At 40.4% G+C, this 21,261-nt stretch overlaps 1 protein-coding gene across 2 annotated transcripts in view; it reads right to left on the bottom strand.

Annotated features, from left to right (window-relative positions):
* NEBL (nebulette) overlaps positions 1 to 21,261 on the bottom strand; it is a 336,480-nt gene that overhangs the window by 150,623 nt on the left and 164,596 nt on the right. For both annotated transcript variants that reach the window (XM_057304699.1, XM_026478969.4), the window contains exon 4: positions 12,278 to 12,385. In XM_057304699.1, the coding sequence (XP_057160682.1) occupies positions 12,278 to 12,385 (108 nt within the window). The remainder of the gene's footprint in view (positions 1 to 12,277; positions 12,386 to 21,261) is intronic.

Here is a 21,261-nt window from a genome sequence, read left to right as displayed (position 1 = left end):
TGATTCAGCTATTTAATCCTGCAAGAGAACAATATTTGGCAGGAAAAGACCCCACAGCACTGAGGGGACGTCCCAGAGGTTTGTTGTCAGCACAGATTGGGCCAAGAACACCAAAGGTGGAAACCAAACAGCGCGAACCAATGTTTACCACTAGCTTTCAGTAGCTCTCCACTCAAAGGTGTGTGGACACTCAACGTAAGTGTGCAAAACATATGCAACACGTGTATATGTGACTCAGATACATGTATATTTCTAATTTTTTTTAAAGATTTTGTTTATTTATTTGAGAGAGAGAGAGAGCACGAGCAGGGAGAGGAGCAGAGGGAGAAGCAGACTCCCCGCTAAACAGGGAGCCCGATGTGGGGCTCGATCCTGGGACCCCGGGATCATGACCTGAGCCGAAGGCAGATGCTCAATGAACTGAGCCACCCAGGCGTTCCCTGTATATTTTTAAAATGCAAAATGTTTTCTTAATATTTGGGACCCAGTCCTGAGAAGCTTTTAATTCAAAACTATCCCTATGGAGGGTGGGAGTATGAAAGAGTAGAAGAAAAATGGTCATAGTTTTACTTTCAAAACTTTTCATCTTAAGTACTAAAAACCGGAAGGCAGAGAACATGTGTCTGAATTTTTAAATGAATGCAAATATATTTATATATTGATCTTCTTAACCACCCTGAAATTAATAAGCTGATCGATACTCTTCTATACATTGATTAATTTTGAATGATATTTACCTGACACCCACACTGACAGGCAAACGGGGAATAGAGAAAACAGACGAAGGGAGACAGGCAAACTTAAAAGCAAAATTGATGGCTCCTATTATACAAACAAACAGCAAGAATCACTATTCAAAAAAATGATTCAGTAAAATCCTTCAAAAACTGTTTTAAAGTAGCGTTGGCAAGGTTTCCATTCCTCTACCTCCCAAAGCTGGCTGGTTATCCCTCTGATAATAGCACAGTGTTTCCCTCTATCAAGCATTTATCTTACTCTGCGGCAATTATCCGCGTGCCCATGAGAGGGTAAACACCAAGCTCCGTGAGGTCAGGGGTCATATCTAGTTTATTTCTCATGATATCCGCCCCCTCGCCTCCCACCCCGTCTCCTGGCGAAGTGCCCAGTGTCTGGTAAACACTCGAAAATTTTTGTTAAGTCAGTAACTGTTTTCAAAACTGGTTTCTTTTAGAGATGTTTTTTGTTTGGTAGATACCAAAAATACACATATTTGAACAGATAAGACCACTCATTCACCAATCTTGTCTCAATTTACATTTCAGTAATGGTGTCTACCTCCACACTCTGACAAGTAGACGCTAGGTGCTCTGAACCTTACCATATTCCTTCTTTCCCTTGGTCCTCTCAACACCATCTTCTCCCTCGTCCTCGCCTTTATAGGGTGCGAAGACTCCCCGGCTCCAGTGAAAACCTTCCCCAGCCACTTCATGCACTCGAGCAAGAGCATAAATGCCATGCAAAATGTGGTTTCTCGTTTTTTCTGCCATCAACGGGGCCCGGTGCAATGTGAGGTCCCCAGCAAATGTTTAAAGAACAAACACATGCCCATGTGAAGGCCACTTCCATTTCTATCCTATTAGCTGTAGTGAAAGCATCGTTCTGGAAGATTCAAACATGAGCAGGAAATGCTGCCTGCCCTCCACGTTCTCATTATAATTATACAACAAAAGTAAATATTTAAATCACTTTGTCTTGGGGAAGTCAATTGCCTCTCTCAAAAATAACAAGTGTTAAGAAGAACAGCATGACTTTTCTAAGGTATTTTTCTTTAATTCTTTTTTCTACATCTCAACTCTATTTCATAGTTTCCTAAACGGACAAACTCTGCCACTTTCCTTGTTCTCAGAATGCCATGACACAAAAGATGAATTCGAACACATCAAAAGTTGACTGTTATAGGTAATACAGCCACAAGAGGAAAAATCAATCAGAAATAGGAGCAAACAAACAAGCAAAAAAAAATGGTCATCACTTCTTGCTTCTTGTCCTTGGAACCACGCCTGGGGGTCCCGCACAAAAGCAACAGACCCTTCAAACAGAAATTCAGACATATCCTTTTACAAACAGTATTGCATATCATTTCATACAGAAGACAAAAAAGGCTACAGCACAGACCTGATGATGGTGAAAGAAAAAGGAAGCTACAGTAGAAAGAACGAGCAAAAAATAAAGGAAAGCAATTCTCATGACATAATTCTTCTAGGGAAATGGAATGCAAATTAGAGGACATATCTGCATATGCTTTCAAAAAGAAAGACATTCTTGCTTCTAACTTCCAATGGTGCAATTTTCTTTCATTGTATAAACTTGGCTTGGGTTACCAATGGGTTCTAATTAAGTCTCTTTATAATGTCTCCTTTGATTCATGACCTCTTAATAAGTTAAAATGACATGCGACCATTACACTTATTAATTGGAAAGACAACAGTTTTAAACCCACCTGCAAAAATCCACTGAAGTTATAATGATGTGGCATAATTATTGATGACAGTCACATTTGGGGACTCCACAAATATACAGGTCAGAGTGCCAGCTCTTCTTTAACATTCAGTATGTGCTCACTGTAGGTGTGCCCCAAAGGGTATAATAAAATCTGGAAGAAAATTCAGATACTTTATAAGTTTTTAATTTGTTTTTTTTAATCTTTTTTTTAATAATATTTTTTTTATTATACTGTTAGTCACCATACAGTACATCCCTAGTTTTTGATGTAAAGTTCCATGATTCATTACTTGCGTATAACACCCAGTGCACCATGCAATACGTGCCCTCCTTAATACCCATCACCAGCCTATCCCATTCCCCCACCCCCTCCCCTCTGAAACCCTCAGTTTGTTTCCCAGAGTCCATAGTCTCTCATGGTAATTTGTATAATGCACTGAAAATGGCAACATTTTTTAAAAAGCTCATCTTTATTTGACTTTCCCAGTGGCGTAGGAATATTTCTTTTCTATTGTCACACCTCTGCCCTCCTTTTCCCTCATGTCTGGCCAGGCCAAAATGCCAGCACAGGACATGTGAAACCTATATTCCGAGCTCCATAATTCCACCGAGACCTGGAAAACTTAAAAACATAATTACTACCGTACACTATCTTTGTTTCTATAAATGACCATGGCTCGAGACCACAAATAAAAAGAGGCTCACAAGGGCCAATTAAGGACTAGAAATAGGACCTTGAAGGAACATTTTTGTTGCTGTTGCTGTTGTTAAAATTGTTCAGTTTGAAAATAGGAAAAAATCTAAAAACTGGATATAGCAGTTTTCCTGGAATGGCAACAGGTGGTGTAATCTATCTCCACTAAAAAAACTGGCTGATGATAGTAGCTTACGATTACAAGATGTTTGTTACTTAATTATCTCAAAGTTACCTATGAAGTATGCAGATCATTTCTCATTTAAGTCCTGTTCTGGACTGAATTGTGTCCCCCCAAAACGCATGTCTTGAAGCCCTAAGTCCCAGTGTGACTGTATTTGGAGATGGAGCCCATAAGAAGGTAATTAAGGCTAAACAAGGTGAAAGCCTGGGGCCCTGATCCAATTCAACTGGGGTCCTTACAAGAAGAGGAAGAGACACCAGAGATCTCTTTCTCTCATGCACATACTTGGAGGACATAGCAAGAAAGCGCTCTGCAAGCCAAGAAGAGAGCTGTCACCAGAAATCAACCCTCCTGGATCTTGAGCTTAGATCACAGCCTCTGGAACTGTGAGAAAATAAATTTCTGTGGTTGAAGTCCCACAGCCTGTAGTATTTTGTTATGGCGACCTGAGCAGACTAACGCAAGCCCCATATTTTTCAGGTACTTCGACACCAAAAGAATTCCCCAACTACGACATTTTGAAACAGGGGCAGTCCTTGGATTTCTAATACAGTGAAATTGTCACATGTCACATTAGAAAGCCAATATTCCTGCTTTATTGAGAGAATACTGCCATAAACTTTTGATGAAACTACAGAAATCACTGAATATTTACGTAAAAGTGGGAAAAGTGAAGAACAGGTGTTTATGAAGTGACACAAAACAAATGACAAATTCGAAGCAACTTTAAAAGCTAAGAACCGCCCTGCAAACAGAGGCTTCAAGAGAAAGAGTGTGCAAATTAGCCAATATCTTAAATGCTACTGCTTCATTCACGTGCTCAACATACATTTTTTAAAGATTTATTTATTTTAGAAAGGAAATGAGAGTGCAAAAAGCAGGGGGAGGGGCAAAGAGAGAGGGAGAGAATTGTAAGCAGGCTCCACGCCCAGTGCAGAGCTGGACAGGGGCCTCAGTCTCACGAACCTGAGATCATGACCTGAACCGAAATTAGGAGTCAGATATTCAACCGACTGAGCCACCCAGGTGTCCCTACACAAGATATGTTTATTTAGCACCTGCTCTCTGTCAAGCACTATTCTAGGCATTAGCAATTTTGTGTTGAAAGGATGTGCTCGTTCCCTACCTGACTGTGGTGTATATCCTAGGAAATATTGTATTTGCCTAGACTGAGAAGTGGATGGTAAGGCAGACTCTCCTGAAAAAGAAAAAGAAAAAGAAAAAGAAAAAGAAAAAGAAAAAGAAAAAGAAAAAGAAAAAGAAAAAGAAAAAAACTTGAGGAAATAATACCTTTTTAAAAGAATTCAGTCATTTACTGAACAAGTATTTGTTAGGCAACTGCACTGTGCTACAGAATGATGGAATGAAGGAAAGAACTGGGAATTTTAGGGAAGAAAATCAATGTGTACTATGCAGATCCAAAAGAGATGTTTTGATTAAAATAATTCTAGAAATATTAGAACTCCTTGTAATAATCTCCATTATACGATGAAACACACACAAGGCTAGCAGGTATCAAAATGGGTGTGTCTATTGGAAGAGTTTATTGGAACATCCCAGAGCTGGCAGCCTTGGGCACAGTGAAAAGCCCAGGGAAGAAGATATGTTGGCCCAAGAAGTTAATTCATCCATTGATCAGATTTTGCTCTGGGGCAGGCGCTGGGGCTACAGAGAAAAAGACAGCCTGAATCTTCATAGAGTTCAGTCTAGCAGGAAGATAGCTCATAACACAGACTCCCAGGGCAGCAAGAGGAAGAGCAAGGCCAGGGAGAGGAGGCAGCATCTGGGCATAGGATGGATGGGGAAAGGGTACCAACAGCCTTCCAGGTGGAAGCATGAAGGGCACAGGGCCCAGGGTCCAAGAGGAACACCCAGGCTGGAGATCTCAGCTGGTAATAAACCAGGGACAGTCTCATTTCCCATGCTAAACGTTTCACATTTTGTCCCCAAAGCAATAAGGAGCCATTGACAGATTTTAAGGAAGGGAGTGACATGATCCTACGTGCATTTTAGGAACTTGCAAGAAACCACATGAACAGCTCAGGAGGGAAAAGAGGCAATACTGTGGCAGGCAAGAACAGTCTAAAGACATTCCCATAACCCACGCAAGGGACAGAGAGGCCTAAATTCAGGATGTGACAAGAAAGGGAAAGTACAAAGCGTCATGATATGCATTCGTAGGGATGCAAAAAATAAATTGAAAAAGATGTGGATGATCTTCATCTTCATGAAGCTAAAGAGGCAAAACACATTGCAAGTGAAATGCCCGTGAAAACCGAACTGTGGAACGTGACGTGTGAAATGAGCAGGACAGCTAAGGGTGCCATTGAAAAAGAACTCCCGTGGTTCAGGGATGAGAAAGATCTCTGTAGCTGGGGTCTGAGTGTGGGCCCAGGGTCATTTACAGACACTGGGAAATTGTTCCAAACAAGACGACTGACTCATGTAAAAGCCCAGAACAGAGTAAGCTGGTCAGGCGTAAAAGAAATAGAGGAACAGTGTTGACGGACAGCCAAACATTAGGTGAAAAATAATTCAGGAGCAGATCATGAAGGGTCCTTAGAGTCAGAATGAAGGAGCTTTGGAGATGAGACTTGGTCCTATGCAGAGTGGTACTCCGAGGGAAGTTCCTAGTGAATCATAATTAGGGTCTTGATGAAAGAGATATTTTAGAAAGACTCATCTGGTGACAGTGTTTAAGATACAATGGAAAAGCAGCAGAAGGAGCCTGGAAGGAGAGAAGGCCCTTCAGGAGGTCCTACTCAGGCAGGAGAAAGGGCCTAAACACAGGGAAAGTGAAAAGAAGGTCATGGGGGAAAGGGATTTCACAAACAGGAATCTTCAGAAATGAGGTGCTGGATCCTTAATCTCTGTTTCCAAGAAAAAAAAAAAAGTCATGTGTGTTAATTCTTTTATTAGGGGGGCCCTTCCCACCTCCCCTTGAGACAATGCCATTATACAGCCCCAACTCTTATACTTGCCAGGCACAAGAAATTACTGGTCTGGGCCGTATTTGTTTCTCTAAGCGACTGTGGCTACAAATCGGAGGATAAAAAGAAGAGATCAACCTTTGAAGTTCTGCCCTAGGTGGAAAAATAAAGCAGAACCAGGTGTCAGGGGAACCACGGATTTGGACCTGAGAAAGGACCAAGGGGTGATTTTCCGTACGTTGTTCTCATGAAAGTCTAAGTATTCCTTATACTTTCCCTGAGGAGAGGTTGTTCAGAGGATCTAATTAGACTGGGTATGTCAAAGTGTTTTGAAACAAATAAGCATTCATACATGTGTTAGGTATTATAAGAAAATACGTGTTATTGTCCTATCACTTTCTTTGACATATTTGATCTTTGCCTTAAAGATAATGCTACCAACCCACTATGACTCAGGAAAACACCGGAGTTAGTAGTTAAGTTGGAGATAAGGTACAGTCGATTAAAGTGACATATAAATTCACACTCTGTGAAAATGCTAGCCTTCAAGGGCTTAAATCTAAACCACTGACCTAATAACTATCTGTTATTTCACCTACGTTAATCAACCCTGTCGTGAGTCATATCAAAGATACCATACTAGGGTGCCTGGGTGGCTCAGTGGGTTAAGCAACTGCCTTTGGCTCAGGTTGTGATCCCAGGGTCTTCGGATTGAGTCCGACATCGGGCTCCCTGTTCTGCAGGGACTCTGACTCTGCCTCTCTTTCTCTCTCTGTCTCTCATGAATAAATTTTAAAAAACTAAAATCTAAAAAGAAATAAATAAATACCATACTATTCTCCTTCCCAAGTACTTGGTATGCTAGACTTGACTACTCAAAATCAGAAGCTTTCATATAAATTTCGCATTGTTTATAAAACAGTTATGCTTCTTGTATAAGGAACAAAATTAACAAATACTCTATGTCAACACTGAACGTCTTTCTCATTTTTACCTCCCTCACCTTTTAACGAAAGCTTTTTATGTTCGCTGAATGTAAAAAGAACGAGAAATCCTTCCATATCAGTTGTTTGGGTTCATATAAGACCTAATTGCCTCATATACTATAATTTCGCCACCAGTTTACAATTAGCATGCATTTCTCATGCATGAATTGACCCAATTACATAACAAATTTTGCCTTTGGGGATTTCTCTTGACTGCTTGTCTTATGTCCACCATACAACTCAATTTCACACCGTCAGCAGCCTGAACATGGCCACAGTCAGTCTCTGTCAAAATGATTTATTTAAATTACAAACAGAGACCAGATCCCTAGATAATCATCCCTACCCTCATATTCACCTTTACACTCAACCTAACTTTGAATCAAATCTTTTAATAGCCCATAGACACTGCTATTCAATTATTAGGCCATGTTTACCTCCAATAATCTAATATTTTTGAAGCTAACTCACAAAAATCTCAAGGAACTGAATCATCAGTATCCATGTGAGCTTATTAATGGACACATAATTTATTTTACATTCTAAGGAGTCAATGAAAAATTATGTAGCTGTATCAAAAAAACAAAAAGTAATTACATTTCAATATCAAATTACAGAGAGATTCTTTTCTCTATAATGTTTTTTTAAAAAGGCTTCTATCTTAGATTTTCTTGTGAAGCAAGTTAAGCGTCTTATGAATGTATACGCTAAATTGAAAATGGTAGTGAAAAAAGGGTATTTGGGAAATAGGAAAGATAACCAAAATTATAGACACTGACAGAGTAAGAGAAAGAATATAGATCAGGTGTAAATACTATTGTCTGTGTTGTCTGTGGGCCAGTGATCTAAAGAAAGGAGGTTCTGGGGTGCTTGGGTGGCTCAGCCATTAAGCGTCTGCCTTTGGCTCAGGGCCTGATCCCAGGGTCCTGGGATCGAGCCCCACATCAGGCTCCCTGCTCGGTGGGAAGCCTGCTTCTCCCTCTCCCATTTCCCTTGCTGTGTTCCCTCTCTCTCTGTCTCTCTCTGTCAAATAAATAAATAAAATCTAAAAAAAAAAAAAAAAAAGCTGTTAAAAAATAATAAAAAATAAAGAAAGAAAGGTATTCTAAAGATTCCCACTGAAGCCAACACATACAGGCCCACTGCATGCATACACACACACACACACACACACACACACACACACACATTTCCTCTGTGAGTCAAGGACAGACACAAATCTTGACAAATCACATAATGGTATACTTACTATTTTGGTCAGTCTGTAAAATACAGGATTTTGTCATCTGGGTTTTTTATTTCCCCCTCCATATATTTCTCCATTACCTAAAATAAATTAGAAAATAAACATCTAGATTTTATCTACAGCACAGAGCTTGTAAAAGTCTCTTGGGGTTGGACTTTACCATCTTATTTCACCATTTATCTATAGACTGTCTCAGCTAATTAAAAGTGCAGCTTAAGTTAGTGTGTAAACAGGCAGAATGAAACACATCAATAATCTTCTCAAGGCTGGACTGAGTCCCTTAGATGTTGGCAATGATTCTGCCCTGCTCTCCGGCTGCAGGTACCCTGAATGCACTGCTTACAAACTTGAAGGTGGTAACCACCTGAATTAGAAACAGCCTTACAATTACCCACACAAGCTAGAGCAATGACAACAACAGGAAAGAGGGTTTTTGAAAATGTCCAAAGGCATAGTCTCCTTCAATACATGTCTGTACATTGTCCTTTAAGAACATTTCCCTAAAATATCAATAAGCAAAGAAGAGGTGAAGCTATGCTTGGTCATTTCTGCCATTTCTGAATTTCTGCCCCAGAATTTGGCAGGGTGTGAGAGGACACAATTAGACATTTTCTGGAATTGTGTGGGGGAAAAAAAATTTTTTTTTAGAAACTAGTTCTGTTTCTTTCCAACCATTTAGTAAATTCTAAACCCCTGCCTCTTTTCTTATTCTTTCTGCAGCTATACTGAGTAATATAACAGAAGAATTTTAAATTGCAGCATTTAATAAATCTCCCAGATTCAATATGCTGTCATTAAAGACCCCAAAAGAAAGAAGTCAAGGCTAAACCCACGCTCACCCCTTTCATTACACACAATTTCAAATTTGTGGTTGTGTTCTATCCCACATCTCAGGAGCAGATGCAGACTGAGTGGGTATTTCCAAATGATTTCAAATCCTGCACAAATGAGTATGAGAGTGGCAAGAACATCTCAAAACACTCACACAGACAAGCGATCAAAAATGCCCATTCATCTACAACACATTACCCAAAACACCTAGGCGGTGTCATTGAATTCACAGTTTTATGTCTTTTACTTTCTTCAGTCCAAAAGGGATTAAAGGCAGCTCAGAAAGAGTCATATGATATTCAAAGATAACACAAGCAAAACAAGTAAGCGAAAGTCAAAACAAATAAGAAAATGAAGCAAACGGAAAAATAAAGATTGCAAAGACCCTAACTTCCTTAACCCACCTACATCAACCCATGTTAAGCTTATAGCTCCAATGTCGTAGGCCTTATCATTTTCGGAATGAGCTATTCATCCCAGCCCCTCCAGAAGGAAAGTTCTGGAGACCAGTCTGGACATTTTCTCACCCCCTTTCCTCTCAAAACAGACACAGTCCAGGCCACTGTCAAAAATATCTGTCTGGATTTGGCCCATATGTTTCAGTATTTGGGTTTATCTGAAAGTAATGTGGAAAATTGGACTAAACCAAAGTACCACCACCCTTCAGATTAATCCAAGTTTCTTATAGAAAAAAAAAAAAAAATCCTTGAGTAATTTGGAAAACCCTGTGAGGTCACGGAAAAAGTTCATGAAGTTGCAGCCTTATAAATGAATAGTAAATTCACTAAACCTCAGAATATTTAACAGTTTCCTTTCTTCAAGAGTAAATCCCTAATGGTAATATTATGAAATCTATATTCTTTACTGCTATCCAAATATGAATACACCTCATCATGGCTAAAAGAACCACTTGGAAGCCTGCTATGTGTACTAACATAAGACAATTGCCAAAAAAAAAAAAAAAAAATTTAAGATGTTATCTAAATTTTATGCTTTTAAGAACCTGTGTTGTCTAAATTATAGACTTAATCCAAACGGTATTTTGTATATATTTCTATGTATACGATACATACAGATTTATACGTACCTGTGTTATAAGGGTTTTTTGCATAATTAAGAATGGATCTGCAAACAGCTTCTGGTATTGAATAAAATGTATATTCCTGCTAATGATAAAGGTTGGTGAAATGATCAGTTCTTCTTATTAAATATGAATACTGACTTAATTTGAATATAAATTAAAGGGCTTACCTTTGAATTAACTGCAATCCTTATGTTAGCTGTGCCGTGGATGTCTTAAGTAGAAATGTTTAGCTCTTTTTGAAATAAATTTCTGTGATAGTTTACGATTTATGATGTAACTTTTTTTGTGCAGAATTATTTTTGTTTTTTTTAAGTTCTCCAAAAAAATAATCCAAAGAAAGAAACGTTACTCTGTGTAACTGCGGTGGCATATATCTCTAACTCTCATTTTGAAAAGCAAAAATAGCTCTTTTAATTTAAAAAAAAGAATGAATAGGAAAAAAGATGAGGGGAGTAATGCATGATTGGTGGGTTGTCGGATGGAGGAGAAAAAATGAGGGGACAAAAGACGTGAATCCTTCAAATTCAACCTTCTCTCTTCAAAGGAAAAAAAAAGCCCTTACTAAAATAAAATGTCCATTTCAAGAGCAAACAATGAATAAACCTTAGGGAATATGGCAAAACGAAGTGTTTATACTCTTCCTCCTCTGACTCCCTAAATAAGTTGTTTAAACATCACACCATTCCAGTTTTGAACTTTTCACAAATAAAATTCTTTCTCAAATTACAAACTACAATTCTACCTCCAGATTGTCATGGACAATGATGATGGCCAAATGTCAGTGACTGTAAAGCATCCCCTAATTAAACATTTCCTGGAAATTAAAGCTACGTCATTGATAACATCAGGATACACAAAGTTCAGTGATGAGGGACACACAAGATACACTTCTCATGAAAAGTGGCATGAATCGCGCATATTTGCACATACTTTTATATCGTGTACACAGTTGTTGATTTTCATTCATCTGTCCTCTTGGCTACCTAACATTGAACTGATTTTTTTTCTGAAAAAAAATTACATTTTGACAAACATCATATAAAACTTTAAAAGAAACATAATTACAGCCATGAATTACAAAACTGAAGACGAGCTATTTATCCAGCTTTAAGTAGTACAGATTTAACACTTTTCAGTTCCTAATAGGTTTTGAACTTCTGTTACTCTCGATTTTCTTTTTCAAGAAAAATATATTACTTAAGACACAGCTTTCAAATCCAAAGTAGCTTCATACGTAAATGTTTATTTCCGAAATTAGACGTAATGCGTCATTTCAACAAATATCTGGTTTAAAGTATGAAATCTGACATACACAAAATTAGGTAATATAAGATTTCTCAATATGCTTCGCCTTATATGTGTATTTTTTATACTTTTTATACTTTTTATATGATTACCCCCAGCCAAGGAAAAAAAAAAGAAGAAGAAGAAGAACTATCAGGTTTTTTATAAAAGCCCCATTTTGGAAAAATTCAAAAGCTGAGAACCATTAAAAATGGAAAAAGATGCTTAATTACGGTAACACCTCTTTTACTAGCAATGACTGCATGTCTAAATACACATTTAATTTATTTAATTAAATTGATTTACTTAGGAAATCGATTCAGTAAATCACTGTAATTAAATAAATTAAATATGTATTCAGACATGCAGTCATTGCTGTGGAAGTGTTAGGCTCTAGGTGACTGTGGTGAAACCAAAGGGAAGGGACCTAGCAGTTGAATGCAGCGTGCTCTGGGAGCATGCTGAGCACTGCTTGCACACGGTAGCACCGAGAACACCTCCAAGTCCCAATCCCATTTTCCCAGCCGAGACACACGAGTTAGGGCGGGCGCGTCACCGAACAAGCAGTCACCTACGTTACTGATTTGCTCCTGAGTCCTCTTGAGCCTCTGTAGTTCGGGAGTGTCGGTCACGATGCTGAAGCCCCTCCCTTTGCTTTCTTCAAAATCTCTTTTGTACTTGACCTAACAGAAAGGAGGAGAACAAAAGAAAGAAAGAAAAAGAAACATAAACCGAGGAATCACAAACCCCACTCAGGATAGGCCAGGGCCAAAGAAGCTAAAATTGTCCAATTCCAGACACAACTCCATCAGCAGAGGGCAGAGGGAGAGGCCGCCCGAGTAGAGCCGGCAAGACCACTGACTGTGTGACCTTAGGCAAGTCACTTAACCACTCTGTGCTTCCATGGTCTCCTCCGTCCAATGGCGATAGCAGCAACAGTATTTAAATCATGATATTTAATAAGTCATAAGGATAGGATCAAATGTCCTAAGACACATTCCTAACCGTGAGCAAGCAAGCAAGGCCTTCCATAATGGTTATTATGACCGCCATCAATAGTTGTACTACTGCTCAAGAAAAAAGTGTGGGGAAAGACAGCTGAATCCACTCCCGGCCCATCCTGCCAGGGACAAAGCAGCATGCTGAGGCTGCACTGCACTGTGGAGGAGGAAGATCTAGAAAATCATCAACAGCTAGCCCTGTCCTTACAAAAGGTTCATTCTATTTCGTAAGGCAAAGCATATGGATAGGGTCACACAATGCCACGCTGTCAAATGTCAAGTATGTAAATGCGTATGGAAATATTTATAAAATAAGCCACACCTAGAGATTAAAAGACTTCCAGCCCGTGCTCCTGGCACACTGTGTGCTGAGGTACCTAAGGTTTTTTTGGTTTTTTTTCGGTATTTAAATACAGTTCTTTTCTAATTACAACCCAGTGAAGCTCAATTTTACAGTTTCCTCGAGGGACTGGAATCGCTAATGCCTTAATCTTACTAGAGCCCCGTCTCCTATTATTAGCATAATGACAACAACTGTCACACCGGTTAAATATGCTGCTTGCTAATGACTGACAAGCTACAGCACGTTGTTCTTATTGCTTTAAAACCTAGATATTAAGTAATATGGAAACACATTTTTGATAACCCACATAATCCCCATTTTACATTCATAATTATCAGGCTCAAATTAGCACTTAAATTAATAGCTAACATTTAGGGTGGCTAATAAAAATACGATTCTGTAAGTGCAACTTTCTGTATAAATTTGGAAAGTTCACTTAGTTGAGCACAGAGTGACTGGTTTTGTTGAGTCATGTCTGTGCTCACTCAATTCCCCCAGGTATTGTTGTCCTTGGGTTACTGAAAAATTTCCTCTTACCAGAAAATCTTGAAAGAAAAAAAAAACAAAACTCTCAGATGGCTACAAATAGAAAGGTCTAGATTCTCTCATCACTGGTAGCTTAAGAATATCTCACTTTCTCTCCATTTTTTCATCTAAATTTATAAAAGTATGAAAACCCTATTCTTATTATTTCCATAAATAAAAGGTCAAATAACCCACATAGTTTTTCTTCCACAGAATGTGCTGAATGAGATTAGCCCTGTACCCCTCAGTCCCCCAGCATGAGTGAAGATACTCATACCAGCACATTCTTGGGGTTTTATGCCCAACTAAGCAAGAAAGCCATTTAGCTTCACTTGACGTAAGCACAGGGCACAGAGTCATAAAATAAAAAAAGTAGCAGAGATGACAAGACTATAACAGCAACAAGCATGAAGAAGTGAGAAGAAAAATCCATCAGCCAGGTTCTAACACATCCAAGACCAGTGTTAGGGAAGGCACAACCCTATGTTCTTCTGGGGATTCGTTTAAGGGTTTCTTGTTTTTTTAAATGGCAATTCCCAAAGCAAGAACTGAAAAGAAAACCGGTCAAGTTCCAGAGCCCTAGGTTTTGAGTTGATCACAATTTAACAGTCTGTCCCATGTCCTCAAGACACTCGAGCATCACCTGACTTGGGCTTGTCTCATTAAGGGACTAGTTTTGAACCGTAGACAATCGTCTCCATAACCGGTCTGCAGAGTTTTAGAAGATGCGTAATCCTTTTTAATGGTATTATCCATAGCCAAGCCCTACAGACTCTCAGTACAGCTCAGGCGCCACCTGCCTGCTACACCTTCACCACATGCAGGGAGCTGGGGCCACGGTCACCCCCTCTCTTGTCTCCCGCCCACTTACATCCTCTCTCTTTATTTAGGTCTAACTTTAAATGTTGTATCTGATGACTTGCCGATCATGATTCCGGGAGACAAGTGGATACAAAAAGATCAGAGGGCAGAGGGAAGAGGATCTTCTCTTCCATTTTGTGCGTCCCTTTTGCCCTCACAACCTGACCCCATCCTGCCAATGAGAATACTGCACCTTTGAGCCCGGAGATTGACCCATCCTGGACCATAATCCCGCGTATGTGCGTGAGCCCCGGATCTGAGACTTCGGTAGGAACCCTTGAGAAGGGGGTGCTTTTTCTCCAGCTCTGGCTAGTTCAGGCTATGAAACTGAAGCTGCTGATCGAGATCCGGCCACCCCCCAATAATGACGAAGCCAACACTGTGGCAAGCAAAGCAAGAGATGGCGAGGAAGTCTTGGCCAGCCTCCAGGTTTATCAGTTAAGTGAGCTCATCTAACCCAAAGCGTTCTGATTAATTCAGCTGACTCTCACCATGCCTAAAATGTTTACCCACGTATAAAGTGCCCAGTAAATACGAACATGAGAATTTCTCCACTGATTCTTCCTACTGTGCTACAAGATTTAATAGTTTACAAAAACAGTGGAGTCTATCCCGGAAAAAGTACAGCTTTAGTGGACAAGAGCCTAGAATTCTCATCCCATCCCCATCACTTGCCAGCCAACTCAGCTTCTCTGAGCCAGTTTCCTCCCCTCTAATTAGAGATTCTAGTAACTTAACTAACAGATCTGTAGAGACTGATGAGAGAAAACACCAGAAAGAACTTGAAAAAGAATAAGGTGCTGTGCAAATTCCCAGCATTGCCATCATTATATTAGTTTTGATTGATGTGAAAGGATCATCGAATATTTGTCATAAGACATTAAAGAGAGCAGTTCTACAATGATAAGAAAGATTACGGCTAACAAAGCAAAATAAAGTAAGAATTAGCTATTGGTTTACAATTACAATTTGACTCAAGCTATTCCAGAACAGAAACTGATTTTTTTGTTGTTGTTGGATTTGTGCCAATGATCAGACCCCTCCATAGCACCTCGGATATGTCATCTGGTGATCGCACAGGTGCAGATGAATTCTGAACCCCATCTGTGCAGGTGCTGGGCAACAATCTGTCTTTGCCAAGAGTCACACCACACGCTGTGCAAATCTGTAAGAACTGGATGAAGAGTATTCTCGTAAGACTACTAGGGGTTCCCTGTCACTGACAGGATGTTCCCTCTTGCTCCCTACCCTGAGCCCATGGGGAGCGTAATCCATTTTTTCATCAAAGCTCAGTGCCAGGGATGCTCCTCTGTGAGCTGGACTGGCCTCCTCCCAGTCTGGAGCCCCATAGCTTTACACCCGCCTGTGAGAGCAGTTATCACCCTGAACTGCACTTACAATGGGGTCACAGCCCCCCGCTCTAGAACACATGGAACTCAGAGACAAGGGCAAAGTCTTAGTGATCTTTCTAATCCCAAAACCTAGCATGGCCACCTGGCCTACGGGAGCTGGTTAACAAATGATTAAGAAAAAGAAGGGAGGGAGAAGAGAAAGAAAGGAGAGGGGTGAAAGCAGAGAGGCCCAGTTCCAGAGGTAAGAGAGGAACCACATAGGCAGGGACTGGAACATGGCTCCATTTGGCAGGAGCGTCTGGTGGGGGGGGAGGGTGTGCAGACAGGGGAAGACCAGGACATTAAGCTAAGAAACACAAATTTTGATCAGATTTGGAAAGAAATTGCTAGCCATGGTGCCTGTCCATTTGGGCTTCTGTAACTAAGACGTCACACACTGGGTGGCTTCTAAAGAGTAGGAATTTATTTCTCATGGTTCTGGAGGCAGGGAAGTCCAAGATCAAGGGGCAGGCAGAGTCAGTGTCTGGTGAGAGCCTGCTCCCTGGCTCACAGATGGCCATCTTCTCACTGTGTCCTCACAGGGTGGCAGGGGTCAGGGAGCTCTTTAGAGTCTCTTCTACAAGAGACCCCATGATCAAATTGCCTCCCAAAGGCCTCACCTCCAAATGCCATCACACTGGGGATTAGGTTTCAATATGTGGATTTGCGGCAACACAAACATGCTGCCCTGTATTAACTTAGTCAATGTTAACTAGAATATTCGTCGAGCCTCATATAAGCTGCCCTTTCAAACTCCGGTTCTCTCCCCAGCAAAAATGCCTTTTCTTCCCTTCTACTTCAGCACTGGATATAAAATGATCATCCTTGGTCTCTTGCCTGCTCTCCTTTCATGAATAACAATGGCAGTTTATCTTAGGAATGCCATTCTTTGGAATCCCCTTAAATGTTCACCCATTCAATCCTTTGTTCATTCAATAGGTATTTATTGAGCACCTACTATGAGCCAAGTACTGTTCCAGTTGTGGGAACAGCACAGCAAAGACAACAGTCATGATCTCTGGCCTCTTGGAGGGCACTGCAGTGGGAGAGACAGAAAAGACCAGGACCTAAGGAAGCTGAGTAAATGGTATGTTAGTGGTAAGTGCTAAGAGCAAAACAAAGCAAGAAGACGAGATGAGAAGGGTCAGGAATGCTGCCCTTTTAGATAGGGGGCTCTGAGAAGGCCCCAGTGAGAAGGTGGCATCTCAACAGGACTGAGGGGGTGAGGACTGTAAGCAGAGCAGGGACGTGCTGGACTTCTGGTCTGACAGGCACTTTCTGGCCATTGCACTAACCCACTGGAGGTGAGCAGGACAGAAGCAGGAGGCCAGTTAGGGAGCAGGCAATTTTGCTCCTCTTCCCCTAACTGTCCACTATTAGAGAGCCAGCCCAGGACCCCAGAAGACAGAATTCCTGGGCCCAGCCTCAGACCCTGGCCTCCCCAGAAGACCGATCCGGGGAGCTGTGTACTCCTGTCGGTACAGGGCAAGAAGGACGCAGGAGGAGGGAGGACAGGATTAAGATGCGCCAGGAGTTTAGAAAAAGAATGGGTCACAGCTGGAAAGCAATGATCTTAGCTTCCTCTAGGCTCATCTCTTCAAGACTGAACAAAGGCACTTTGAAAATGCATTCGTAAAGTCAAAGGTAAGAAATACACACAGTAGGCAATTTGATTTGACATATTTTTCTTCAGAAGGAACTTAGAAATGTACTTCAAACGTTGACCGTGATATCGTATTGACCTGCTATGTATACACGCTTGTGCACGTGCACACACACGCACACACACACACACACCTGTCTTTTGTACTACAGATTAGAACCCTACGTTAAGAATCGAAAGACCTGAATTTAAACCTTAATTCTGGCCTGTGATCTTTATTTGTTCAATTTCGCTACCACTCCTGATCCTCGGCAATAAAATAGAAAAAGAAATGAACAAAAAGAGCAACACGCTGCAGAACGTTTGGGAGGTTAAAGTTAACGTATGAGAGCATCAGGCAAGGACATGCCTGCAGTAGGTCACTAGCAAATATTAGCTTTGTCCTTCCCCGTAAATTTCAAAAATGACCTTTGTTGCTTAATACAATCATTTCTGCCGGCCTGGATGTGCTCAGTGATATTTTGTTTGGACTCACCAGCTAGTCGCACTCACAAGTTCACACAGAGGAAGGGCCTGGACACCGGGGTGGTTCACGATGGTGGTTCAAAAAGGCTCACAATGACTGAGAAGGAAGACTCTTCAAAAGCAAAATGGTAAACAGAGCTGCAAATTGACTTGTTCGCTCATTCTGAAATATAAATTCTCTCCCTCAAATGCTGTAAGTATCATAATTATTACTATTATAACAGTGTGATTAAATTTGAAAATAAATGAAAACCGCAACACAGAAAAGCCAGCAAGCCATGTTGTATGAAAGAAACCAGGTGCAACCAGAAACTGATAAATTGTCGGACAACAAACTAAGAGGAGAGTAAATCACAGGCAGAAGTGAAGTCAAAGATGAGCATGGCCTCAGCCCAGCAGCTCCACACCCAGGTGTTCTCATCTCCCGGAATCCCTTGCCCATGAGCAGTGAGGGACATAGACCAGCATGTTCATAATAACACTGTATTATCAAGAAAGCTGGGGGCACCTGGGTGGCACAGTCAGTTAAGCATCCGACTCTTGATTTTGGCTCAGGTTATGATCTCAGGGTTGTGAGATTGAGCCCATCTCCATGCTGGGTGTGGAGCCTGCTTAACACTCTCCCTCTTCCTCTGCCCATCCTCTGCCCCCCGCTCTCGCACACTCTCTCTCTCTCAAAAATAAAAAAAGAAAAATCAGAAACGACCCAAATATCCATGCACAGGAGAATGAATGAATTATATTATATTCATATAATATTATCAAGGAGTGAATATAAATGGACTACAGCTGAATGGATCCATATGTATAAATCTCAGAAACATTTTGTTAAAGGGGAAAGAAGCAAAGAATACATACATAGGTGTAAATAAAGGGGGGAAAGAAAACTGATAAGGGCAACACCCAGGGTTGCTGTGAGATCTGCTCATAGAAGGATGTGAGGGGAGCTTCACTGGTCCTGATATTCACGTGCTTATGTTGGAAGGTAGATTCATATGCAATCCTTTGGTTATCATGCTATAAAACTTACATCGATACTCCATATGGTCTTTTGTATTGATCAAATATTTTACAAGAAAACATTTTCAAAGAAAGCAGGGACAGAGTTTTTAAAGCCCAAATGGGGAAGCTGAGGTACTGAGACTTGGGTTTTCCATAAATGGCGGGTGACCTGGCCAGTGGGCGTCCATATACAGAAGGTTAAGTTAGTCACTCGTTTCTTCATCTTAATGAAGCTCTTTTGCTCTAGTGGCAAACACAGAGTTGAAGCAAAAAGGTTGGAAAAATAGAAATCGAGAGAGGGAGAAAAGGTGTTGCAAAAGGGATTGCAAACATGGATTAACGGGGAATAGTAGCAGTACAAGGGGGGTCTTGGGTCTATCACAATAGACCAGACAGCTAAGAGGAATCCAGGGCCGAAGGGTAAGCAAAAGGAGAATATTATTTCGAAAGCAGCTTACCTTGTCAGAATATGTTTAACGGAAGCCTAAAATCTCCAGGCATATTTATTACTGATTCATGTTGTCCTGCTCTTTATTTCACACATTTAAAAGTGTCCATCTGATACAATGAAATCAATGACCAATTTTATTATCTTTTATGACATGATGGATACTTTCCATTTCTTCAAGGGGGGATTGTGAGGGTTGCATCATTTTCAAACTACAAGCAAAATTCCTAGTTTGATCTGCAAAATTTAGCACTCAGTGAGGTACCATCATGTATAGTTCTGCAGATTTTAAAGTACTGGAGAATGTGGACCAACCATATGCTTCTTTCTCTCTCATCGCATTTTGCTTGGTGTTAAGCATATATTAAAAGCTTAATAACTACTTCATGATTGATTACTATCTAGTTTTGTATTTTTAACATCTAAAATGCAGAAAATTGGCTAATCTCACAATGCTAGATGGGAATTAAACAACTACAAAGGAAAACCTGATTAAGGGCTTTTTTTAAGATGAAGTTAATTTTTAACAAATGTTAAGTCAAATGAACTCAAAAGAGAATTTGTTTTTCTTTAAATTAATCTCATAATATGTAAATTTATGGCTAATTAAATAAATTAAATTTTTAATTACCTTTTTAAACATGATTAAAAAGCATTAAAATGATTTTCATAGACTTCTAAGCCTTAAATTAGCCTTCTATTGCGTTCACAGAGGTACTTACTGATATTTAAAGATTTGTCCATATTTTATATATATTCACAAATCAGCTTCAACAGATTTGGAGTTCCTTTACTTAAAAAACCTTGAAATCTAGGGGAACCTGGGTGGCTCAGTTGGTTAAACATTTGCTTTCAGCTCAGGTCATGATCCCAGGGTCCTGGGTTCGAGCCCTGCATCGGGCTCCCTGCTCAGCGGGGAGTCTGCTTCTCCCTCTCCCTCTGCTGTTCCCCCTGCTTGTGCTCTCTAGTCTCTCTCTCTGTGTCAAATAAATAAATAAAATCTTTTTTAAAAAATTGAAGTCTAAATTTTATTCTAAATAAGTATTCTAAATACATAAAGCACATCTTAACTGATTTCTCAGTAAGTTAAGATAATTAAAAATCACTCCTACAACCCTAACCGCTCAGGCTCAGGATTTTGACATACTCATCTTGGGCCCTGACTCCACCGCTTCATAGCTACGTGACCTTAGGTTGGCTACTTAATCTCTCTGAGCCTCAGTTTCCTCTCACACAAAATAAGCATAATGGTAATATAATATCGATAGCACCTTTGTGAGAATGAATGAGATGATGGTAATAACACTTGACCTCTATGAGCTCTCGATGTCCCAGGCACTGCACTGAGCCCTTTCTGAATCACGTGAGCAGAGCCAGGATGGGAAGGCCAGCCACGACGTGTAAGGAGTGCTCAGCATTCATCTCCCACAGGTATGTGTTGACTCACCATCAGTAGGCAAAGAGCTAGAGAACCCATCTCAGCACAGGGGCCCCTGCATTGGGGAACCCCTAAAGTCTTTTGGGGATCAAAATAGAATAAAAGTAAATAAATGAAAAAACAATTAAGAAGTGCTTTGTCTATATATCTTTGGATAAATCCTAGCAGGTACGCATTTTATTGTCCATTTTCATCGATGAAGGAAGGGAGTGTGAGGAGGTGACAGAGCCAATCGGAGACCGAAGTCTCTTTCTGGCACCTCCCTGGACATTATCCTTCAATTCCTCTGACAATGAAAAAACACCAAGTGAAAACCATCAAACTGAACACACATAAGCTGGAGACAATGTCCTGTAAACAAGCAGAGACAAAAGTGGAACTAACTGAATATTTCTTAGTAGAGGATACCAGAAGCTTTGCAT

The sequence above is a fragment of the Ursus arctos genome, unplaced genomic scaffold, assembly GCF_023065955.2.
Source record: "Ursus arctos isolate Adak ecotype North America unplaced genomic scaffold, UrsArc2.0 scaffold_30, whole genome shotgun sequence".
Lineage (NCBI taxonomy): Eukaryota > Metazoa > Chordata > Mammalia > Carnivora > Ursidae > Ursus > Ursus arctos.
Note: the sequence above shows the minus strand (reverse complement) of the source record. Positions and strands in the feature narration are given on the sequence as shown.